The sequence below is a fragment of the Penicillium macrosclerotiorum genome, assembly GCF_028827735.1.
Source record: "Penicillium macrosclerotiorum strain IBT 26536 chromosome Unknown utg000003l_segment0_segment0, whole genome shotgun sequence".
Classification (NCBI taxonomy): Eukaryota; Fungi; Ascomycota; class Eurotiomycetes; order Eurotiales; family Aspergillaceae; genus Penicillium; species Penicillium macrosclerotiorum.
The window spans coordinates 493,424-513,073 of record NW_026643083.1 but is presented as its reverse complement, the minus strand read 5'-3'; the positions used below and the strand labels follow the sequence as shown (position 1 = coordinate 513,073).

The window sequence follows — 19,650 nt, the reverse complement described above, 5'->3', positions numbered from 1 at the left end:
ACTGACGGGCTGCTATGAGGCATTTTGTGTGCCGGCTAAACCTGATCGAGGCGGTCCCCGCTAACCCCAACGGGTCAATCAAACAGAGCGTCGCCGGAATCTACATAGAATACGTGGAATACATAGAATACATGGAATACATGGAATACATGGAATACACCACTAAAGAATCGTAGTCATCGATTTTATCGTCCTAATCGTCCGAATTGCCATAGATCATGAGGAGGATAATCATACGGCCTGTCATTCGTGCCATTCCCGCTCGACTTGGATGTATCGGGATCTCTGAACAATGAGAAAATGCCCACCCCCAAATGCCCCGGATCGCCGGGAATCGATTCGCATTCCTCCTCGCACGCGAGAAACCAGTCAAGCAGACACCCCAAACCGGCCATTTCCTGGAATGTTGGTCTTTTCTTCCATCAGCGAACACAGAGGGAAATGGGCCGGCTGAATCCAGCGCCACGAGGCCGGGTACTCGTACCGTCATCCCACGTCACTGCTGACCGTCCACGGCAGAGGATCTGCGGGCTGGGGGGGATGGTTCATGGTATTATCTGGTATTGTGCGGTTACGGCCGTACCTGTGCCTGAACGAAAATTCAAATCAGCCAAAAAAAAAAAAAAAAACCCCTCGAATCCGTGTCCCCCTTGCCCGCTGTTTAGTCTCTGCTTAGTCCTCTGAGAAGTCCCCTAGTGCTCTTAGTTCCCTTGTCCACCCGGTCAACGGGCCTCCGGGCTGCGATAGTCTCCCCCGAGTCCACCACTCACACCCTCTCTCTTTGGCGTTTCCCCCCCCCCGTCACTCGATCACCTTGCCCCCCTCTCCCATTTCTAACCCAAAACCAAAAACCCAGTCAATCTCCGCCCATCAAACTATAAACGCGCTCTGCGCGCTTCCTCTCACTCCCTTAGTTTCACTCGCTCCCCTCGTTCCCGTGCTCGGCGGGCTTGACTAGTATTATTGGGTCTTTCTGTGCCGACGAGAAATCGAGCTTCGTTTCGTTCGTGTCCATCCGTCACTCCCTCTGACGTAGGTGCCCAGGTGGTCACCTCTTGATACACGGAGGGGCCGAGTCTCAGTGGTGGGGGAAATTTTTAGAGAGTGACGCTGGGTATACTTAGGATCCTCCTCTTCGACTACTCAACAGAGACCATTGTGCCCAAAATAACATACTCCATACAGGACAGCACACCTCGATCATCATTCTTCTTCTACCTAGAAAAACAAAACCGTATAATGTCGAATCATAAGTGGACCTCTCCTGCACCGAACACATCAGTCCCTTCCCCACAGCAACACTCGACAAGTAACAGAAGGGGGGGGGGAATCAACCCTTGTCTTGGCCCTGGCCCCATAAATGTAGTGACGGCCGATCGGGCTTGGGTGAACAATTCGAGTTTAGATAGGCATAGACAGGCAGCACCGACCATCAGGATCCTCCGTGCATGTCATTCCGAGGCATGCCAAGGCCAAGTGCCTAAAGACAGCACAACTCGATAAAACAGGGCGCCAAGACGAAGTTAGTGAGAGCGGTAGCCTGTGCTGTGCTCCAATTTTGGTGACTTGTTGGTCTCAAAGCGGGACCAGGTCCATCCCTCCTATAGTTAGCACCACCCAAGGACTCCGCAATGCGACGAAGAGCGGTCTCAATAACCCCCCCCCCCCCCTTCTCTTGAACAACTCAGTAGTTCCCTTGAGGAGTCGCGTGGACACCAGGAAATTCGTGTGCCTACCACGCTGTCCCTCCGATCTGCAGTGGAACCAACCGCCGGTATGTTCTCCCGAGGGGTACGAGTACATCCACTTGTACTCCCGATGTAGTGGTGGTGGTGGTGGTGGTATAGTCGAGGGATCTAAATATGCCGCCAAATGATCTCCCTTGTCCAGCTCCACCCTCACGCACAGGCTGTTGGGTTCATACCCAATCAACCCCTCCGCTCCCAGGGCTGTCGTGTTCTTCCTGTTTTCCAGGATCGGCCATTTCTCCGACACTTGATCTCACCGGTGGTTGCAAATTTTTCAAACGAGGATAATGACCTTGTTCCGCGGAGGCTGGCAGGGACCTGCCCATGTTGAGCAAAACGAGCGGTCAGCCGCGATCGCAATTCAGCCCTAGATTGAATCGGGCCCGTTTGGTAATGAGTATTGGCCCCCGAATGAACTGTGTCAATCGAGGGTGAGAATCTCATCCAAGGGTCCACTGCCTGAGCTCATTCCTTTTCGAGATGAGATGTACAATGTATATCGGGATGTGCATAACTCCTACTACATCCGTATTCAACAAAGCACTACATACAACTTCTGTACTCCTTCGTATCGTATACAGCATGTTTGATAAGAAAATGTACAATATTCCTGGTATCGGGTACCGAAATCTACATTTGAAGAGAAGTACCTTCAATATTCACTCCCAACCTCTCGGAGCCACACGGGGAGTATATCCTGAGCACTGCTCCCCTCTTCAAAGCCGAACGCCCATGAGAAGGCATGTACTTCACGTCCTTGCCTTCCCACGTGCAGATACGCAGGGAAGACGAAACTCTCTCGGCGTTTAGATCTCGACAAGCTTCGCGAATCCGAGGAGATCACCCCACACTGCATCTGTACGAACAGGCATGGCCCCTGTCGCCTACGAGCCCGCTCAGTGGGTCGTTCGATTCGCCCATGAACCGGTCAGCAGTCCCCCCGTTGCGTCGACAATCGCGAAGCTTGTTGCGAGTGGAACGGCGGCGCAGCGGTGCTTCGGGGAGACTTGTTTGTTGCGCCCTGTGGGCGCATGTCGCATGCTCGGTTTTCTTTTCTTTTCTTTTTTTATATTTCCCTCCGAAGTCGACCTTGTAACTTCCATGCGGGGTGTGATATGGTAATGGGATTGGACGAGGGCGGTTGAATTGGTGGTGAGAGAAGAGCTAACTATACGAAGACACAATAAGTAGGAAATTGTTGCGAAGAGTGCACGACATCCTGCTGCTCAGCTAAGTCTCGGTCGGCATTTGGTCTACGGCAAGGTACCTCATTGGGGTGATGAGAAGACAGAATGATCTGGCCCCTCTTTCGGGGACGGAGCAGCAATAATGTGTCTGGTTATAGTAATTCCGCGTTATAGTGGTGGTGGTGGTGGTGGTTTACGACGCCCTATTGATCCCCAAGATCGCTGGTTCGCCCGCACTGGAGAGTATGCCCCCGTACACTGTCAGTTCCCTTACTTCGTGTTTTGTTTTCTTTTGCATTTGCTTTTTCTTTTGCCAAATCAATTCGTATCCTTTTCTCGCCGACAGGATGACAAGGACCCATGTTCGTTGGGAACAGAGCAGGCCAAGAAATACCCCCCTCCTCCTTGGCCGACGGCGGCCGGCATCAAAAAGGGAAATAAGATAGAATACGACCCAGAATACAATTCCGTCAAACACCACGGTGAGATCCTTGAATATACAATGGATACAAACCCCATCGTAGCCACCGCGGAGAGCTCGGCTTGCCATCACCGCAGGGCCAAGAACGCCCTGCCCCCAATCCCCGATATGCAGCATCGAAGAGGGTGTCGTGGTCGTGGCACTAGACGGGAAGCAGAATCGACTGGGGCGGGGGAACAGACATCCTTAGGCCCTGTTGGAATTACCCCGACTCATCTCTTCATCTCCGCATCTCGCCATCATAGAGAAAGAGAGGGAGAGGGAGAGATAGAGCCATCGGGGCAACTCGCCGGTCGTGTCCGTTTTCTCCACAGAGAGGTCTCCATCAACGGAGGACATAGATTGATTGGGGACAATCAATTAGTCTCACTAACTTGGGTATGTCCTTCCCATTTGCAATAAGGTGTGAACTGTGTGCAGGTGGAGTCCGGACAAAAGGCCAGCGGCTGGCATGAGCGTGTCCAGTGGGACGTGCCACAGGAACAACCACTGGGTAAAGAGGTGAAGCACGGCTTGACCGGCGCACAACCGGGGAAAGTGGAGTTGATGTTAGATTGAATGCAGGCGACAAAAAGACGAGGAAGACGAGCAGAGAGCAGCTTCAGGCCCTCAAGCCGTCCAATCCTCACACCCTCGGGACGGCAGAACTAATGTATGCGGTATGTTACGCCTAAAATAACCCATGTTTCATCACGGTAAGAATGATCCTGCTGGGCGGTTGGTTGGCCTGTAGAAATGGAGGAAAGCTGGCAAGCAGGCAAGCCCGTTATGTACGGCGAGTTAGGCTCAAGGGTGATACCAGCGTATTCCCCATACACACCGTACTCCATACCGCTATACCTCCATACCGGGGCAGGTATTGCAGTACTCAGTATGAGGCATTTTAACCCCGTGCTCTCCACCTGTGACGGCCACCAGAAGTGGTAAAGCCAGGACACTTCAGCGGTTGGGGTTCTTTTTTTGAAGGCTATCCCGCTTGGCTTCGTGTTGGTGTTGCTTTTCAGCCCACCCCCTCTCGCTGGAACAATTGGTGTCGCGAGAGGGAATGAAATGAAGCGCGGGGATATTTTCCCTCAGAGCCTCGGGATAATTATAGAGCAGGGCACTGCTTGTCGCCAATGCCTCAATTCCAATTATACTATAATTCTATCTTTTGCCGGTCTCATTGTTGCATGGCTAAACTATACACCATACACCTCGAAACTATATCCCTATCTCGGGAAAAAAAAAAACTCATGGTTTTTGCCTAGATGTTGGCATGCCTGGGCAATACCTGATCCAAAAATGAAAAGAAAGAAAAGAAGCACATCCGCAGTGAAATTGGCTCTGTTATTCGATGTATACTGACTTTGTCCTGTCAGACCATCTTTGAGATACTCGAATTAAGTACCCCTCTGGAGCCCACATCAGGTAATCAATCACCTGGACCATAGGTACCTCTGTCAAAGAGATCCCAAGAGTATCTTCCGGGTATCTGGGTATTTGCCCTGCTGCAATGTAACACATCATCCATACGAGGAACCGCCCGCCTCCCTGAACCTTGTTCTCAATACCCAAATCTCCTCGTACGAGCACCTTCAATGCTACATGCTGTCAGCCATCAGAATTATGCATCGGAAAGCCCGCTAAAGGATCACGCCGAGAACTAATAATTCCTCTGAATGTATGGATGTCTGGTAATCTCCAAGCCGAATTGCCAGTGTTTGCAAGCACTCAATACAGCCAAGCATACAAAGAACTATATCCGGAGGCGAACACTGCCACCCAGTCTTGCGTGTTCAAAGAAGACAGAAAACAGAAAAAGGAAATAATAAAAGAAAAGAATCAAAAACATTCATGCTGTGATAGCTGGCCCAATCAATCGCATTGGGTCGATCTATACAGCGACATAGCGAGACTCAATTATACATCCAGGCCGCTGCCAAGAAACTCAACGCAATCCAAACACATCCTCATCCTCTCTGTCCCGCCCAAAATCGTGGATCAATCATGGGTTACCAGGCTGATCCATCTCGTCGATCCCCCGGCCGTCAATCATAGCAGTGCACCCGCACAGCAGAGACAGTCCCGTTCACTACCGATACCAAGCCCTCGACATTCCACAACCTTCTTGGCGACCATTTTTGATATTGCAGGCGCGCCAAGACACTGAGCATGAATCTCCCACGCCCGCTTCAGAATGCGCCCGGTGCGACTCCGGGGCCCGCGAAGAAAGACAGAGCCCAGACTCTGGGCCGGAGCAGCCATTGACCCACGGCGCGCGGGGGGGAGGGAAGGGGGTTGCAGAGAGCCCAAGTCAGGGGGCGAACTATGGAGTCTGTTCAGAGTACGGGGGAATAGAGTCATGCTTTCTGGAGTCCCCACAAATTTGGGGCAGCGGACTTCTAATCTTGAGTGAACCTCGCCGGGCCCCCTTTTTTTCACTGGGTCCCTCCTGGGGATACCTCAATCTTGGCACGAACTCTGCGGGCGAAGGTTCGGATCGAACGGAATACGCCCATGGTCGTGGAGTGGGAGGCGCGGTCGTCCGCTGGGCGCCAAGCCAACTCCTATTTCATTGCCCAGTCTCTCAAAAAAGAATCGATAATGCAGACGCCTAGGAGTCCCAGCAGTGCAATTGGCAATGGACAGTGCCAAGGGCGATCATGGCGATCAATCTTACCCAGCGCAGTGCAGGAAGGGAGGGCTTGGCGGCGCGCTCCGGGATGAAGGGCGCTATTGTTTGGCCCGCCAAGCCGTCGCGCCGTGTGACGATGCACTCTACTCGGCCCGATACGGCGAGGGAGGGTACATACTGCTCTTGTAAGAAAGGGGGGATTGCGTATCTCGCAGTGGCAGTGCAGTTCATCGGTCGGGATCGACGAACTGCAAGTTTTTCTGGTAATCTTGATGGTCTCGGACCGGACCGACTAGGCAGAGAAGTATTGTTCGGCACGCGGGAAGCTACAGTCATCAAGGTGGCTTCGGTGACGAGAATAGTAGACGGCCATTTCTTCCGTACCGAAAACACCCTGGTCTGCAGCTCGCCGAGAACGAGGTGATGCTGCGCCGTGTCCCTCGCACCCGAAAGCCAAACCCAACATCCCTGCGTATCTACATTCACTGCTTTTTTTTCCCAGGTTTCATCTGATTGTAGACCAGTTTCCTTCTTTAGCGGAGCTGGGTAACCACGCCTGCACGCTGTGCAGGCCACGATAAGAGGGATAATGGGGTAAGATTTCCACCACACAATTATAGCAATATGGAACCTGACAACGCCTCAAGATCTTGGCGCAAGGCACCCTGGTGTCCAGTGAGGCTCTCAGCTGCGTTCTAAGCCACCTGTTTCTGAACCTTGATGCTTGGTCTCCCTGCGCCGGCCGTACCATGCTAGTTTACAGACAATATACAGTACACAATTCTCCATAAGCATGCTTACCAAATAAAGCATATGCATTCAATACAGAATACCAAAAAAATCTCATCCTGTTCTGAATAACATCTGAAAACATCTCAATTACACCAGATGCAACCTCTACCCTGTATTGTACCATGCTAGGCGCATCACCCACCCTCCCACCATCCCTACCATAGCCCTCTCACTGCCAACCTTCTCGAAATCCGATCGTGCACTGATCGACAAGCAAATAGCTTTAACCAGAACATGGTTGGTCAACCACGTCGGTCACCGGGCCACCCCCGTGCAAAGTTCTCGTGCCAATGAAAGCCTAGCATCCCCGCAGCAGCATCGCAACGAGCACATAGTTCGGCGCGCATCGTCGGACAGACCCGGAGGTTTCATCCTAGCTTTTTGTCTATCAGGTCATTGTATCCAGTGTACGTTCACGGGTTCGGAATCAAATTGACTATCTGGGTAGGAACCTGGTGGGTGATCTCCGCGTCACCCTCCAGCTCCAGGTCAGCCGTCAGCCTTGGCGATTAGAATAGGGGTGGCCTTGGCTGTATAGTTACGACGAGATAATAACGCTCCACTTGGCCGGAACTGGAATTGTATGGGCATCTGTATTTGCGTGGTTATTTTCCTCAAACTTTCGTAACAATGTCCCGTGAACCAATTCGGACACGATGATGACAGCCGGCAGACATATGCTGGGGCTGTGATATCATGTTGTCGATAAGATGGGATTGAAACACGTAGTGCTCGCAGGGCCACTGTCCTATATCAGCTCCACTGAGATCGAAAATCCTCTGCCTACCGGTGTAAATCGCCGTCGATCCCTATGCGATTTATGGGATTGATCCATGGCCATCGTCCACGAAGACCGCGCTGCCCAAGCTGCGTTGTTTTTTCTTATTCGCCTGTTTAAGCATTTCATCCCTGTGCCAACGCGCGGATTTTCCCTGAGCTAAGGCCTCCATATAAGCCAGATGATGAGCTGAGTGAGGGGGCCTCGGTACTGAGTCGAGCGGTCTGCGGAGAGCGCCGTTTGTTGGCGGGAGAGTTATTCATGGGGGGTCGCAGGGATGGACTGTGCGGAAGCCTCTCTCATCACCGGTGATGTCACTTCGAAAGATCTCCAGTGCTAAGAATAAGATCTGCTGAAGAATCAGACTAAACAGCGCTCGGTGTCAATTATTTTTGTATTAGATGCTATTGGCACTGGGGGGAGTTCCCGAAATAGAACTACGTCACGGTTTAATTTGTTTCATGGGTTTGTATAGTAGAGAACGACCTCGAGATTGTTTGGTTTTCGTATCGTTTATTGACTACAGAATGAGAGAAATACTACTTCGTAGGAATCTAGGCGATGTCGGTAATAGAATTTCAACATTCTCACATATATTGGTTCTCGGATGGTCTTCCCTAGCCTCAGATATCCAATATTCATCTGCATCGGCTAGCAGAGCATGGTGAAAAGAGTAAAACATACAGCCTTCTTCCTTACATGTGGTATGCTCTGACTCTCATGGAAATAATGTAAAGGAATCGAGAATACATTATCCTGAAGGTTACAGATAAACGCCCAGGAAATGCTTCTTCATATGCGTTGATTCGCGAATTCTACCGTGAAATTGGCGTATACCATCAATCGTAGAGATCTGCTCCATTCTTCCGAGACATGAGGCCATTAAGCGAAGAAGAGCACACTAGAATGAAGATACCCCTCCGTGGGCCGCGAATACGAGGACGCTAAATTCGATCTCAGACGACCTTCAAAACCATCTCAAAAACAGATCTCGGCGGTCCAAAGACTCAGCCTATCGTCAGGAATCGCCGGTAGGAATTGAGATACTATTTCGCATCGTATAGAAGCACCATGGATCCCCTTTCGATCTCCGCCTCGGTCGCCGGGCTCATTACGATATCAACGCAAATTCTTGGCATCATCGGGGCCGTCAAATCGAAGAACAAGAAGGGACTCGAGTCAATCTCACGAGAGGTCACAACTGTTCGAGGCATCCTTTGCCAGATTCAAGAGATCATTCAGTTCCAGTCGACAAAGCCGACCAAAAGTGCGGAGTGGTTGGACACACTGAACACAACCCTAGATGATTGCGGAGAGACGTATCTTTCTCTTCAAAAGGACTTGCAAGCGCTCGTTTCAAGCTCCAAACTGACATCTCTGAAAATGAAAGTCAAATGGACACTCAAGGAAAGTGATATCCAAGATGCTTTGAGAAAGCTGGAGAGCTACAAGCTCTCGTTGGACTTATTGCTTTCAATCCAGACCAAGTATGTGCTCATGGCCAGGCAGCAGTTCAAAGGCTCACTAAATCTAGTACTGCAACGACAAACATCGAGGAAATTCTCAGACAGGTTCAGACCAAGCTATCGTTGAAACCTACAGAGTCTCCTACTGTCCGAACGCCTCTTGCTTGGAGGCAAAAGTTGGCAGGCTTGGACACAGGATCAGTGACGGTACCGACAAATGACACTGATTCAACATCCTCAACTTTAGGGAATAGCAGCATTTCTCTCGTTAAAGATAATGATACCTCTTTCATTATTCCTGGGTCAGAAAGAGCAGGATGGGATAAACCAGGTTTCTACGGCATTACTAAAGATGAAGGCTTTGACGCCCCTGATCTAAATGATCCTGATCTGAGCTGCGTCTGCGAAATGTAGGTGTTCAAGACAGCCTTATGCATAAATCAGGTCCTGACAAGATTTCGGGCCTAGGCAAATTGGCAGACAGAAAATTAGCCTCGTCTGCAGCTGGGATGGGGAAGAGCCGAGCGGGACAAGCGGAACGATGAGGCCTATTGTGGCGCATCTTCTCTTCAAGGGTCCGTCTCGGGGGGATCTTTTTTCATGCAGATTAGGGATGGTAAGTCTTCAAATTGCTCACACTCGCCAGAATTGACATTTTCAAGTTTTGTCCGCTACGCTGTGTGAGCGAGTATTCGCTCCAGTAGGAGAAACGAGCCTGGTAATCGCCCGCTGCGATTCTAAAAGCACTGTGTGCGCTACCGGTGAACTTGATGTACATGAAAACCAAAATGACTTTTGTCTCATGCTGGGTGCTTTTGCTTTGAGATCAAAGCCTGGTTCTGAGCAAATTCTGGTGAATTTTGAAAATGAACAAGGTGAAAACATGGATTAGTAGCATTTGATTCACAGAGAAATAACTGACTTTCGAATTTTTTCCAGATCGAGATCAGTTTCTCGTGCATCTGTACGCAGTTCGATATCTACAACGGATGGATCATGCATTTGCCAGTCCTCTAAAGCTATATCATTATTCCCCTGCTCATCTAAGGTCGGTTTTTCCAAAATACATGGAGTAAAAGATGGAGCTGATTCTGAGGTGTAGAGCTCAGCATGTCCAATTGGGATATGAGAATGGCACTGAGAAATCATATATCTACCCATATTTCTATGTTGAATACAGCCTGGAGAGCCGTTCCCCGAGAATCGCGTGCGCAACGAAGCTAGATAGCCAGGAATCAGTATTCAGCGAAGATCGTGAGTGTAAAATGCTTGGTTCTTTCTGAAAGTATCCACTGGAGGTGGCTAAGTCGATGCAGTTTCGGCACTTGATTTTCAAATAGTGGGAGAAGAAACCATTGTGTTCAATACACCAGATGGAAGCGCCCTACGAACCATCTCAATAACCTTTAGTGGTCTAAACGGTGATTTTCAAATATGTATCACTGAGGCAATTGAAACTAATTTCGCGCAGAGCTTTTCCGGGTTTATTATCGTTTAGAAGATATCCTTCAGGAGTGGAGACTTCTCAAGACGAAGAAGATCGATGAATTCGAGGTCAAGAAACAATGGTACGGGAAATGAAACGCCCCCAATTATGGTGAGTTTTCAGATACTAAAATCAAGGCAGGTCTTTCAAAAGGCTAGAGTTCTGGGAAGAATCAAAAACGCCTGAGAGCCCATTCTACAATGTGGTCGTCGTTGCCCAAGCCGACCTCTTCCTGAAAAGAATGAAGATGGATGTATTTGACCAAGAGCAAACTCGGAAGCTAGCCTCTTATTATGGTATGTGGATCCCATTCTTGCCATTGATCTCTCTCCCTTATCATTTGCTTTACTGAGTATTCCAAAACGCTTAGTGTCGATATCCTCTGTCCTATTTTATAAACACGAAATGCGGGCTTCCGATCCCGACTTCTTCATTGCACCAGTATTCCAAGCCGGTTTTTGGGATCTCAGAGATGGCGGCTCTATTGAAGCAAATAATTTTAAATCAGGACAAGTGAGATGGCACGATAGAAAAGAACGGCAGCTATGCGATGAATTGGAAGACTTGGTTGAAGATCTGCTGCGGAAGAGTAAAGATGCACAAAAAAGATTCATGACGGAAGCGAATCGCATATAGGAGATGAATCTTATAGCAAGAGTGCCTAACACCTGTTATGTGGGGTTGACTTCATACATTGCGTGCCTCTATCTAGAATTAAGTCGTGATGATCATCCCGCAGGGCACTATTCGAATGTACGCATGTATATATCTAGTGGTCATTTCTACATAGACAAACCCAGCAATTTTCCATTGGTCATGAAAGGATCCTCGATAATTTTACTTTCTTGTTCAGGCTGCTTTGGTTAATTTTGCTGATTCATTCTCCAAGTCAAGAGGCTGAATTGTTTCGTAGAGACTGGATTTGAGCATGAAAAAGGGTCCTGAACGGCGTGTTGAAGCCTGATTATTTAGGCCTGAAAGAGTGGCGAGACACGTGCTTACCCGATTGAGCAACGACCAGATCAAGTGTCATTCGTAAGATTTGGATCTCGTCGCACTCGGGCATTGGATACATTCTCATAATGGGTCCAGCTCCTCTGCGATCAGATAGCTGTAACACATGCCGCAAGAGGAAAGTCAAGGTGAGCATGCTCTCGACAGTTATTAGCGCTACAAGACCCCCTGACTGGAGTAGTGCGATCTACAGCACCCACATTGCGCGAGATGCCTCCGAGGAGGCCATCATTGCGAAGGCTATGATCGTTTAACCAAATTCGTACATACATTTGCCAAGCCCATTCAGTACACAAAGCGCCCTGTGTCACAAAAGAGTTCGAAGGATAATATGCAGGGCCCGCGAGCAACTCTGGATCAACAAATTGCTGTGATCAATGTGAACGCCCAGATACGCTCACAACTATTTTCGCTCTTCATTGACTCTTATATTCCATTGTCACCAATCGGACAAGTCAGTTTCAGATGTCGAAATACATCTAATTTAATCGAGGCTTTCCCATCGCTAATGAACGTGGGGAATAGCCAACTACTAGACAGAGCGATGTCAGCGCTCGCCACTGTCTTTGTGGGCAAAAAATTTCATAACTTTCAATTGATCCATTATGGTATAATGCTATATAATGATTCAATACGCCTATTTTCTCGACTTATACCAAGAGCGGGGCCACTGGCTCAAGAGGTGCTGTGTGCAAATGTTGTTTTCCAGCTGTATGAAGTAAGTTTGCCTCCACATTATTAAATCTTTTTTCTTTTTCTAATATATCAAGGTTATAAATTGTACTTCTGGGTTTTCCGGATGGATGGCGCATATGCAGGGTGCCAATGCTGTTGTGGCCCTTCATGAGAAATCGTTGGTTCGAGATCCAATATCAACCATGCTGCTCCGGCAGCTGAAATTGTCCAATGTAGGTTAAGATGACCCCACTGAGAAGTCTGATACTTGAGTAAATACTGAATTGATAGGTGTTCCATGCAATTGGGAAATCTAAATCAGCTCTTCATTTTTGCCCCATGTGGCAGACTGTAACTTCAAGTACTGACGGAGCGGCCCCAGTTGAACCTATCGATGAAGTAATTGATATTCTTTTGAAATGCACAATCTTTATCGAATATATTGACAGTGGAAGGACAGACCTTGAACCCCAGAAATTGATGGATCTATGCTGCAGCTTGAAAAAGCAAACTGAGTCTTGGCACAGGAAACTCCAGTCAAAATGTCCCGGTCAACTCTACACCATCATCCCGAATAGAGCCAATGTGTCTCGATCTGCTGTAACAGAGAACATGTTCTCCAGTACATTCCATTTTGAAACCGTTGAAATCGCCGAGGCATACATGCTATATTGGGTGGTTCTTCTCATTCTTCATTCCTTATTCCATGGGATTGAACTTCGAGACCAGTCATCTCCAGAAATACCCCCTCAATTGCCAGATGCAGAATATGCTAAACCAGAAGATAAAAAACAAGAGGCTACTTTATTTTTGAAGACCCTGGGCTCTATGCCGATAAAATATGCTGCGGTGTAGGTTATTTCCTTCAACCGCAGATGCACATTCTGGGTGGGCACAATTTGCTCTTTCCTACATCTATGGCAGCTCAATTTTTCTACCGCAACGGACTCGACGATCGTTACCTGTGGTGCCAGGAGACCTTTGCGGCTCTGGAGTCTATTGGGCTAGGCCTTGCCCACGTTTTGCAGGGAACACCATGGTCCAAGTATAAATCCGACGACAGTTAGGGGCTCATTATATCAATATGTTTCAATATGGAACTGGAATTGTAAATCATGCATGTTGAATACTTCAAAAACTGTATAGTCATGAAATTCCGAACCACTTTCTACCTCCAGGCTTCATCATTCAAGGAAATGCAAGTGCTGAGGGTGAAGCCCGATCTAGAACATTGATTCTTGAGATTTTTTCTAGATTGTTCTTGGGCAAATATTTCAAAAATTTTGGAAATAAAATGCGTGAGCCTCAGCCACGGAATGGTATCATTCTTATATTCGTTCGACTGCATAGTCTCCATGAAGAAGCATCCAGAGTCCTTCTAGAGAATAAAGATCATTGTCCCTTATTATAAAACCAGCAGAAGTATTTTCTCCCTCATGCAAGTCTATACATTCAGACAGCACCACTTACACCCTTCGCTTGTCTTGCGCTTCGCTTTTTCTCAGACCATGGGAAATGGACAACAGGGACAACAAAGAAACTATTACTATTATCAGCAATACCAGCAAAGGCGTTATACCAAGCTAGAAAAGCTCCCAAAAAGGCAAAGAGGCCCCCTGCCTTCATCAGGCCTTCATTAGGCAGTTCTTCCGCATTGGGGTAGAAGTATGATAGAGCGATGAGAAGAATAGCGAGATCAACAACGAAGAAAAGAGAAAAGAACGCTACAGTTGACTTGACTGTGCACAGCATTATCATAAAAGTGAATATAAACCAGGCCTATCTTGGTTAGTCTCCACATTCTACTGAATATGATTGAGCTTGACGTACCATGAGGTAGAGGGCAAAAGCATTGTAGAACATTATGTGGGATCCTTCATCGGCTTCGATCATGGCATCCATGATGTTGAATCCGCCGGGGATAAAAATAATGGCAGTAGAGATCCAGAATCCTCCATAAGAAGACAAAACGGTAGCACCGAATGTATTCCCAATTGCCATCTCCCTACGCCCATAATGAGATTCACTTTTCAATAGGGTCAAAAACGGTCACAGAAATGACATACCACATTCCTGCAAGAAGCTGTACTAGGCCACCGTATGCCAAAGCTGGCCCAACGATCATGTTAGGCTTCGTGATCCCCTTTACATTCATTTGAATACACCCAAGCATGAAAGTCGTCAAGGCAAATCCACATAGACCGAGAGGCGCTGGGTTGGCGAATCGGCGATCCCTGGGTGATCGGTAGAGGCCCGGTTGGAACTCACCACCAAAGGCAGGGAGGCGGCTCTCGGCAGTGTTAACATGGGCCAGGGGACCATATCGGCCTGCTTCAAAATCTTCGATGTTGGAATCGGATGAAGACATGTTATTAATTGGCTTGGAGTTATGTTTTTCTGTCATTTTGAAGGATTATGGCTTGGAAATGAAGAGCAGACAGAAATTTGATCTCGACCGAATGGTTTTATAAAAAAAGGATCCGAGGTGGTTGGATCTATTCTACCTTTATATGGACTTTTGAATGTCTCTACCGCTTCCTGTCTATGACGAAGAGTTGCGGCCGGCATAAATTTTCGGGAATCCACCCTCGCCAGTGGGAGTCAAGGATTGAAAGTCATCTCCACTCCAATTATTGGAAGCCCTCATTTCGGTTTCCATACACTAGGTCCGGTTGCTCGTGAATTATATAGATCTATTATTATTGGCCATCGGGTTGAGCCACGATCAACGTTGATGTGGGGATTTCTCTGCACGGTGGAGCACCAGCGAGTCAAAAATCATTGCCTGCGGATTGAAAACATGGAAAAGAAATTGAGCAATTACGCCAGGGGACAAGAGCAACCTGTGTGAAGAGAAATTTGGAGAATCGGTTTATACGTATACAGGACGAAATCCTCTCCAGTGGCTCGAGTCCTACTTTCAGGGTGCCCATTGAGTCAAAGGATTGTGTCCGAACACCAGGGCAGGTCAGAGTCCTCAAACGAGTCCTAGTTAATCAGACTACGAGAAGAAACCAAAGAAATGAGACCTCAGGTGGAGAAAACCAAGCACAAGCATAGAAGATCTGCTAGGTAGATCTCGTTGGGCCCCTTAACACGATGCGGGGAAACCCCAGACTGCCCGGATTGGGTTTCAAAGAATTTGGATAGACTCAAAATAGAGTTAAATTGTGGGGATCGGAGAACAGCTCGGCATATCACCCCTAGCAGGCCATATTAAACCCTCTTATTCCGATTTACGGAACTTTTTGGGTACCGAGGCCGAAGCCGATTCTGTTAGACTTTCAAGTGTCGCCGGTAGTCAAGTCGCTTACGACAAGCAAAGGCACTCAAGACCTCAACGGGAGCCTATGCAGTAACCGCGGGTGGCAAAAAGAGATCCAAGAACGCGGAATGACATTCCGCGACTAGAACCACGGTCTCATTACTGCTTCGATGGCAAAGTCGTTTGCCAAGTATTTTCGGCGACAGCTGTTCTTGAGGCGAAGGCGGTCGATTTGAATATAGAAAGACAAGCAGCACACAAGGAAAACAAGCGAGGAGACGTTATGAATGTTGAAAGAATTGATTATTATTCATCTCTTTTGAATCCACAAATAATATCAAGCAAGGCTTCGCCACTCTCCTGGATATGAATCCTTGGAAAACGCCCCATTTTTATGCATTCAAATTCAAACGTTTGATGTCCGAAACACGCAAAATATTAGATCACGAGCCAATTTCCGGTAACCTCCTTGGCCATCTTCGTGTCTCCACCGAGAACATGAAGGCATTGCAAGGCATATGCAGCTTCACGCGAAAAGTCCTCCAGAAAAGGCTGAGGCTTAGAGATCAAGGTTTTTGAATCGTCATCTGCATCAGTCATAGTCACATCGGCATTTTTGGGGGCGCCATTCGCCGTTTCAGACACTTGCAAACTAGCCTCTTGCTTAATCTGGTCTCCTATCTTGAGCACTTTCTCGTACCCTTCAATAGCTAGGTGGCTCAAGTTAAGCCCGTGCCAAACACGAGCAAAGTTGAATTCCACCTCCTGGTGTTCTTGCAATGTAGCACCACGTTTCGCACGGGCTCGACGGTATTCGTACATGAAAGACAATCCCTGCATGATAAGATAGTGTCGGTTTTCGGATTGTCGCTTCTGAGATTGGTGGATGTAAGAGAGCGCAATCGAAAGCAAAACGGCTGGGTTCTTATCGTCTAGGGCGTACGCGCGGAAGAAATAGTTAAGAGCTGGATAGAAACTGTTTCCAGAGTATAAAATATTGCCATAAAGCACAAGTAAGGCGATATCGAGCTCATGGGCAGGAATAGGTTCGCCGGCTTCATCTCGAGTTGAGAGGGAGGCCCGCTCTTTCCAGATAGATTGCCGGGAAGGCGGAGGCTTATCTGCACTGTCTGGTAAAGTGAAATCCATCGCTTTGATTTGACGGAGCATAAACTTCATACTTGGCGAGGAATGAAACAACGATTTGTGAGGATCACCGGACAGATGACTTAGCATCGAAAAGAGTCGATAGGTGTCGGTCACAAATTGGTATTCCTTTACGAACCAACGAGCCTCCATGGTGAGAGTTTCCTCGTCTTGGGCTCGAAGTGCACAAGCTACAGAAAGGTTAGCTCATATTGCAAGACATACACGTTTTGTAGAGACTTACTAAACCAACAAACGTGAATCATGCGCGATTTCCGTTTGTCGTGGTACCAGACACTTGCAACCGCAGCTGCATCAAGTGTCTCATAAGCCTCCTCCGGCTCACCTTGCTCGGTGACAAGGAGTGAGTACTGGAGGAAAATGTCCAGCCATTCATCGAATGAAATGCCATGGTAATCAGATGGTACAGCGCCTTGCAATGGCTCGTCATGGCTTTCGCCACCTGAGATATTTGTTAGCTCAAATTCCGTCCATTTTCACTGAAATAACCAACTCATGGATTGCTGAAGCCGCCCCGCCATCTCTTGCATCTCATTCAAGAATGCACTATTTTTGGTCTTCCCAGCCTTTCGCTGTGCATCACTTGAATACCCTTGAAACTCCATAGTACGTGCCATGGGGTAGAAAACTCGATTTGACCGAAAGTCACGCAAAAGAGCATCAGCGATGTCAAGCCAATCCTCAACGGCGCCATTGTCACCCTCCTTGACTTTAAGTTCCAGCTCTCGCATCTTCCTATACAGAAACTGGATATCCTCTAGCCGGCTGCTTTCACCTGCAAAGCCACGCCCCTTATCAAGAGTGGCTACTGAGCCCAGGGTCAGTGCTCCAGCAGGTTTAGGAGCAATAGGTCTTAAGGGTTGGGTATCAGCGCCCTGAAACTCGATGGCAAGTTGTTCAAGTCGGTTATCCTTTCGTCTTCGACGCGTTCGGGTATCTTGACGACCTATCAGAACAGCCTCATTGACATATTTGAAGGCTTGATCGCTCATTCCTAGGCTCTCGTAAAGTTTCGCCAATTGCACCCGTGATTCCAGGTGTCCCGGCTCATGCTCAGCCACTGTAAGATAACAGCCCTCTGCGTCTTCAAGCCTCCCCAATTGGCTACAGCAATCGGCCATGGCCATGAAAAAGCTAATATCTGCATATTCTGCAGTCTGCTGGATCGGCGAATAGAAGCGCAAGGCCTCCTCTAATAATCCAACATCCTTCAGGGCGTCTGCGACTTCTCGGAAAAGATCTCCGTAATGAAAGATCCGGCCATTTTCAGAAGTATCTTCGGGGTTCAACCATTCAAAATGATGCTATTAAAACTCTTGGTTAGATAACAATGAAGTCCCAATGGAAAAGCCAGCTTACCATTGCTTCGTTATGATGCTTTTCACCCATATTCAAACGGAACAGTCCCATCTTCACTCGAAGTTCCAGAGGCAGACCAAGCCCATAGCTCTCTGCGGGCCACTGACCAGGAATGAATCCATCGGTCTTGATACGGCGGGGAGAATCCTCAGAATCCCATTCTCGGTCGTCATCCTCAAACTCCTCCCACATAATGTCATTACGGCGGCCTAGAAGCCACCGAGAAAGTGATTTGAGAGCCTCAATACCAGCGTGTGGTTGGTTTACATAACCAAAAAGCTCAGCGTAGATGTTGGCATCGGACCAAGAAAAATCCTGAGCTAGTTCTGGGTCAAGAGATTTATAGTACTCAACACTCTCCGTCCAATGGTTGATGGCTCTTTGGACATCATCGAGATCAATGAATATTTCAGCCAAATGACGTAGGGCTCTGGCGCTGTGCGGTCGGTCTTTTAGAATACGTTCGTACTCAGTGACAGCTCTACCGTTGTGATTAAGCTCACGATAAAGTGCCGCTCGCTGAAATCGAGCATTATAGTTCTTCGGCTGGATATCGATCACACGACTGTAGCAATAAACGACATCATTCAAGACACTAGACCGGTTGTCGCCGGCCAGGTCGAAAAGTTGCCGGGCAACCTTCATCCAGACAGTGGGGTCCTTTGGCCGAGTGTGAGCACCATTCCAGAGAGCCGCGAGAGCCTTGGGTTTGTCACCCTTGGCCAGCCAAATCTCTGACAACAGTGAATGAGCTGGGAACATTTCGGGGTTGACTTGAATCGCCTGCTTGACCTTCTCAAGAGCATGCTCATAGTCGCCGTCAATAAAAGCTGATGTAGCTTCGGAATGATACATCTTAAACTCTGGGCCAGGATCCAACGGTTTACGAGGGCCCCGTTTGATACCCTTGCCGCCGCGGGCGCCATAGCGACCTGAGAAACGTCCTCCACCTCGGCGACGGCGTCGCCTGGCAGCAGAATCGTCTGATTCATCATCTTCTTCGATGAACTCGTCATCAGTCTCCTCTTCCTCGTCACTGTTATTTGGCGTTAGCTCAGAGAAGCATCGAGCTTGGGTTGGGGGTCCACATACCTCCCACTCTGACCTTCGGACCATACAAACTCTGAGTCATCTTCCCCTAGGTCTTCATGAAGTAACGCTGGAGGGTAAACTTGAGCATCATCAGATCCTTCTTCGAACTCTGCAGTCGAAGGCTCTGCAAACCCCTGTGGTGGGTTCTCAGGAAATAGACTTTGGTACAAACGAGGATCAATCGCGAAGGCCGGAACGTCGGCGGCGGCCGACGGCTCGCCTCCCTGCCATTGATAATGCGTTGATTCATGTTCATCGATATCTGGGTACATGTATACCTCCTCCGGGTGAGGGGAAGAAGTAGCCATAGGCAGATCTGAGGCTGCCATGGTCACCACGCGATGATGTGAGAGTTGCTGGGATCATCCAACTACAATGCTCAAAAAAAGAGGGGAAACAAATCTCCTCAGTCCAGTGACTGAGGCTAAGCGACTGGTTGAAAGCGGCGATTGATATCGTGACTGAGTTGAATGGATGATAAGCAACCAGTGTGCCGCGAACCACAGCGCTGGACCCAAGGCCC

General features: G+C 48.4%; 6 protein-coding genes across 6 annotated transcripts; 4 read left to right on the top strand and 2 right to left on the bottom strand.

Annotated features, from left to right (window-relative positions):
- Nucleotides 1-2,618: 2,618 nt before the first annotated feature.
- Nucleotides 2,619-3,974, top strand: N7462_003073 (uncharacterized protein; the record flags this gene model as incomplete). The annotated part of the gene is made up of 4 exons (XM_057074799.1): nucleotides 2,619-2,740; nucleotides 3,110-3,195; nucleotides 3,313-3,794; nucleotides 3,837-3,974. Exons 3-4 carry the CDS (start codon nucleotides 3,438-3,440, stop codon nucleotides 3,972-3,974), a joined length of 495 nt encoding a protein of 164 aa, XP_056934304.1. The 5' UTR covers nucleotides 2,619-2,740; nucleotides 3,110-3,195; nucleotides 3,313-3,437.
- Nucleotides 3,975-6,061: 2,087 nt separating this feature from the next.
- Nucleotides 6,062-6,457, top strand: N7462_003072 (uncharacterized protein; the record flags this gene model as incomplete). Its single annotated transcript, XM_057074798.1, has 1 exon — nucleotides 6,062-6,457. One exon carries the CDS (start codon nucleotides 6,062-6,064, stop codon nucleotides 6,455-6,457), a length of 396 nt encoding a protein of 131 aa, XP_056934303.1.
- A 2,217-nt stretch (nucleotides 6,458-8,674) lies between these two features.
- Nucleotides 8,675-10,907, top strand: N7462_003071 (uncharacterized protein; the record flags this gene model as incomplete). The annotated part of the gene is made up of 9 exons (XM_057074797.1): nucleotides 8,675-9,090; nucleotides 9,138-9,479; nucleotides 9,538-9,644; nucleotides 9,732-9,944; nucleotides 10,009-10,117; nucleotides 10,172-10,323; nucleotides 10,386-10,490; nucleotides 10,541-10,637; nucleotides 10,697-10,907. The coding sequence occupies 9 exons, from the start codon at nucleotides 8,675-8,677 to the stop codon at nucleotides 10,905-10,907; spliced, it is 1,752 nt and encodes a 583-aa protein (XP_056934302.1).
- A 730-nt stretch (nucleotides 10,908-11,637) lies between these two features.
- On the top strand, nucleotides 11,638-11,823 carry N7462_003070 (uncharacterized protein; the record flags this gene model as incomplete). The annotated part of the gene is made up of 1 exon (XM_057074796.1): nucleotides 11,638-11,823. One exon carries the CDS (start codon nucleotides 11,638-11,640, stop codon nucleotides 11,821-11,823), a length of 186 nt encoding a protein of 61 aa, XP_056934301.1.
- Nucleotides 11,824-13,696: 1,873 nt separating this feature from the next.
- N7462_003069 (acetate uptake transporter family protein) lies at nucleotides 13,697-14,648 on the bottom strand (the record flags this gene model as incomplete). The annotated part of the gene is made up of 3 exons (XM_057074795.1): nucleotides 13,697-14,023; nucleotides 14,075-14,249; nucleotides 14,311-14,648. The coding sequence occupies 3 exons, from the start codon at nucleotides 14,646-14,648 to the stop codon at nucleotides 13,697-13,699; spliced, it is 840 nt and encodes a 279-aa protein (XP_056934300.1).
- A 1,299-nt stretch (nucleotides 14,649-15,947) lies between these two features.
- N7462_003068 (tetratricopeptide repeat protein) lies at nucleotides 15,948-19,456 on the bottom strand (the record flags this gene model as incomplete). Its single annotated transcript, XM_057074794.1, has 5 exons — nucleotides 15,948-16,846; nucleotides 16,900-17,118; nucleotides 17,170-17,980; nucleotides 18,036-19,071; nucleotides 19,128-19,456. The coding sequence occupies 5 exons, from the start codon at nucleotides 19,454-19,456 to the stop codon at nucleotides 15,948-15,950; spliced, it is 3,294 nt and encodes a 1,097-aa protein (XP_056934299.1).
- Nucleotides 19,457-19,650: the final 194 nt, after the last annotated feature.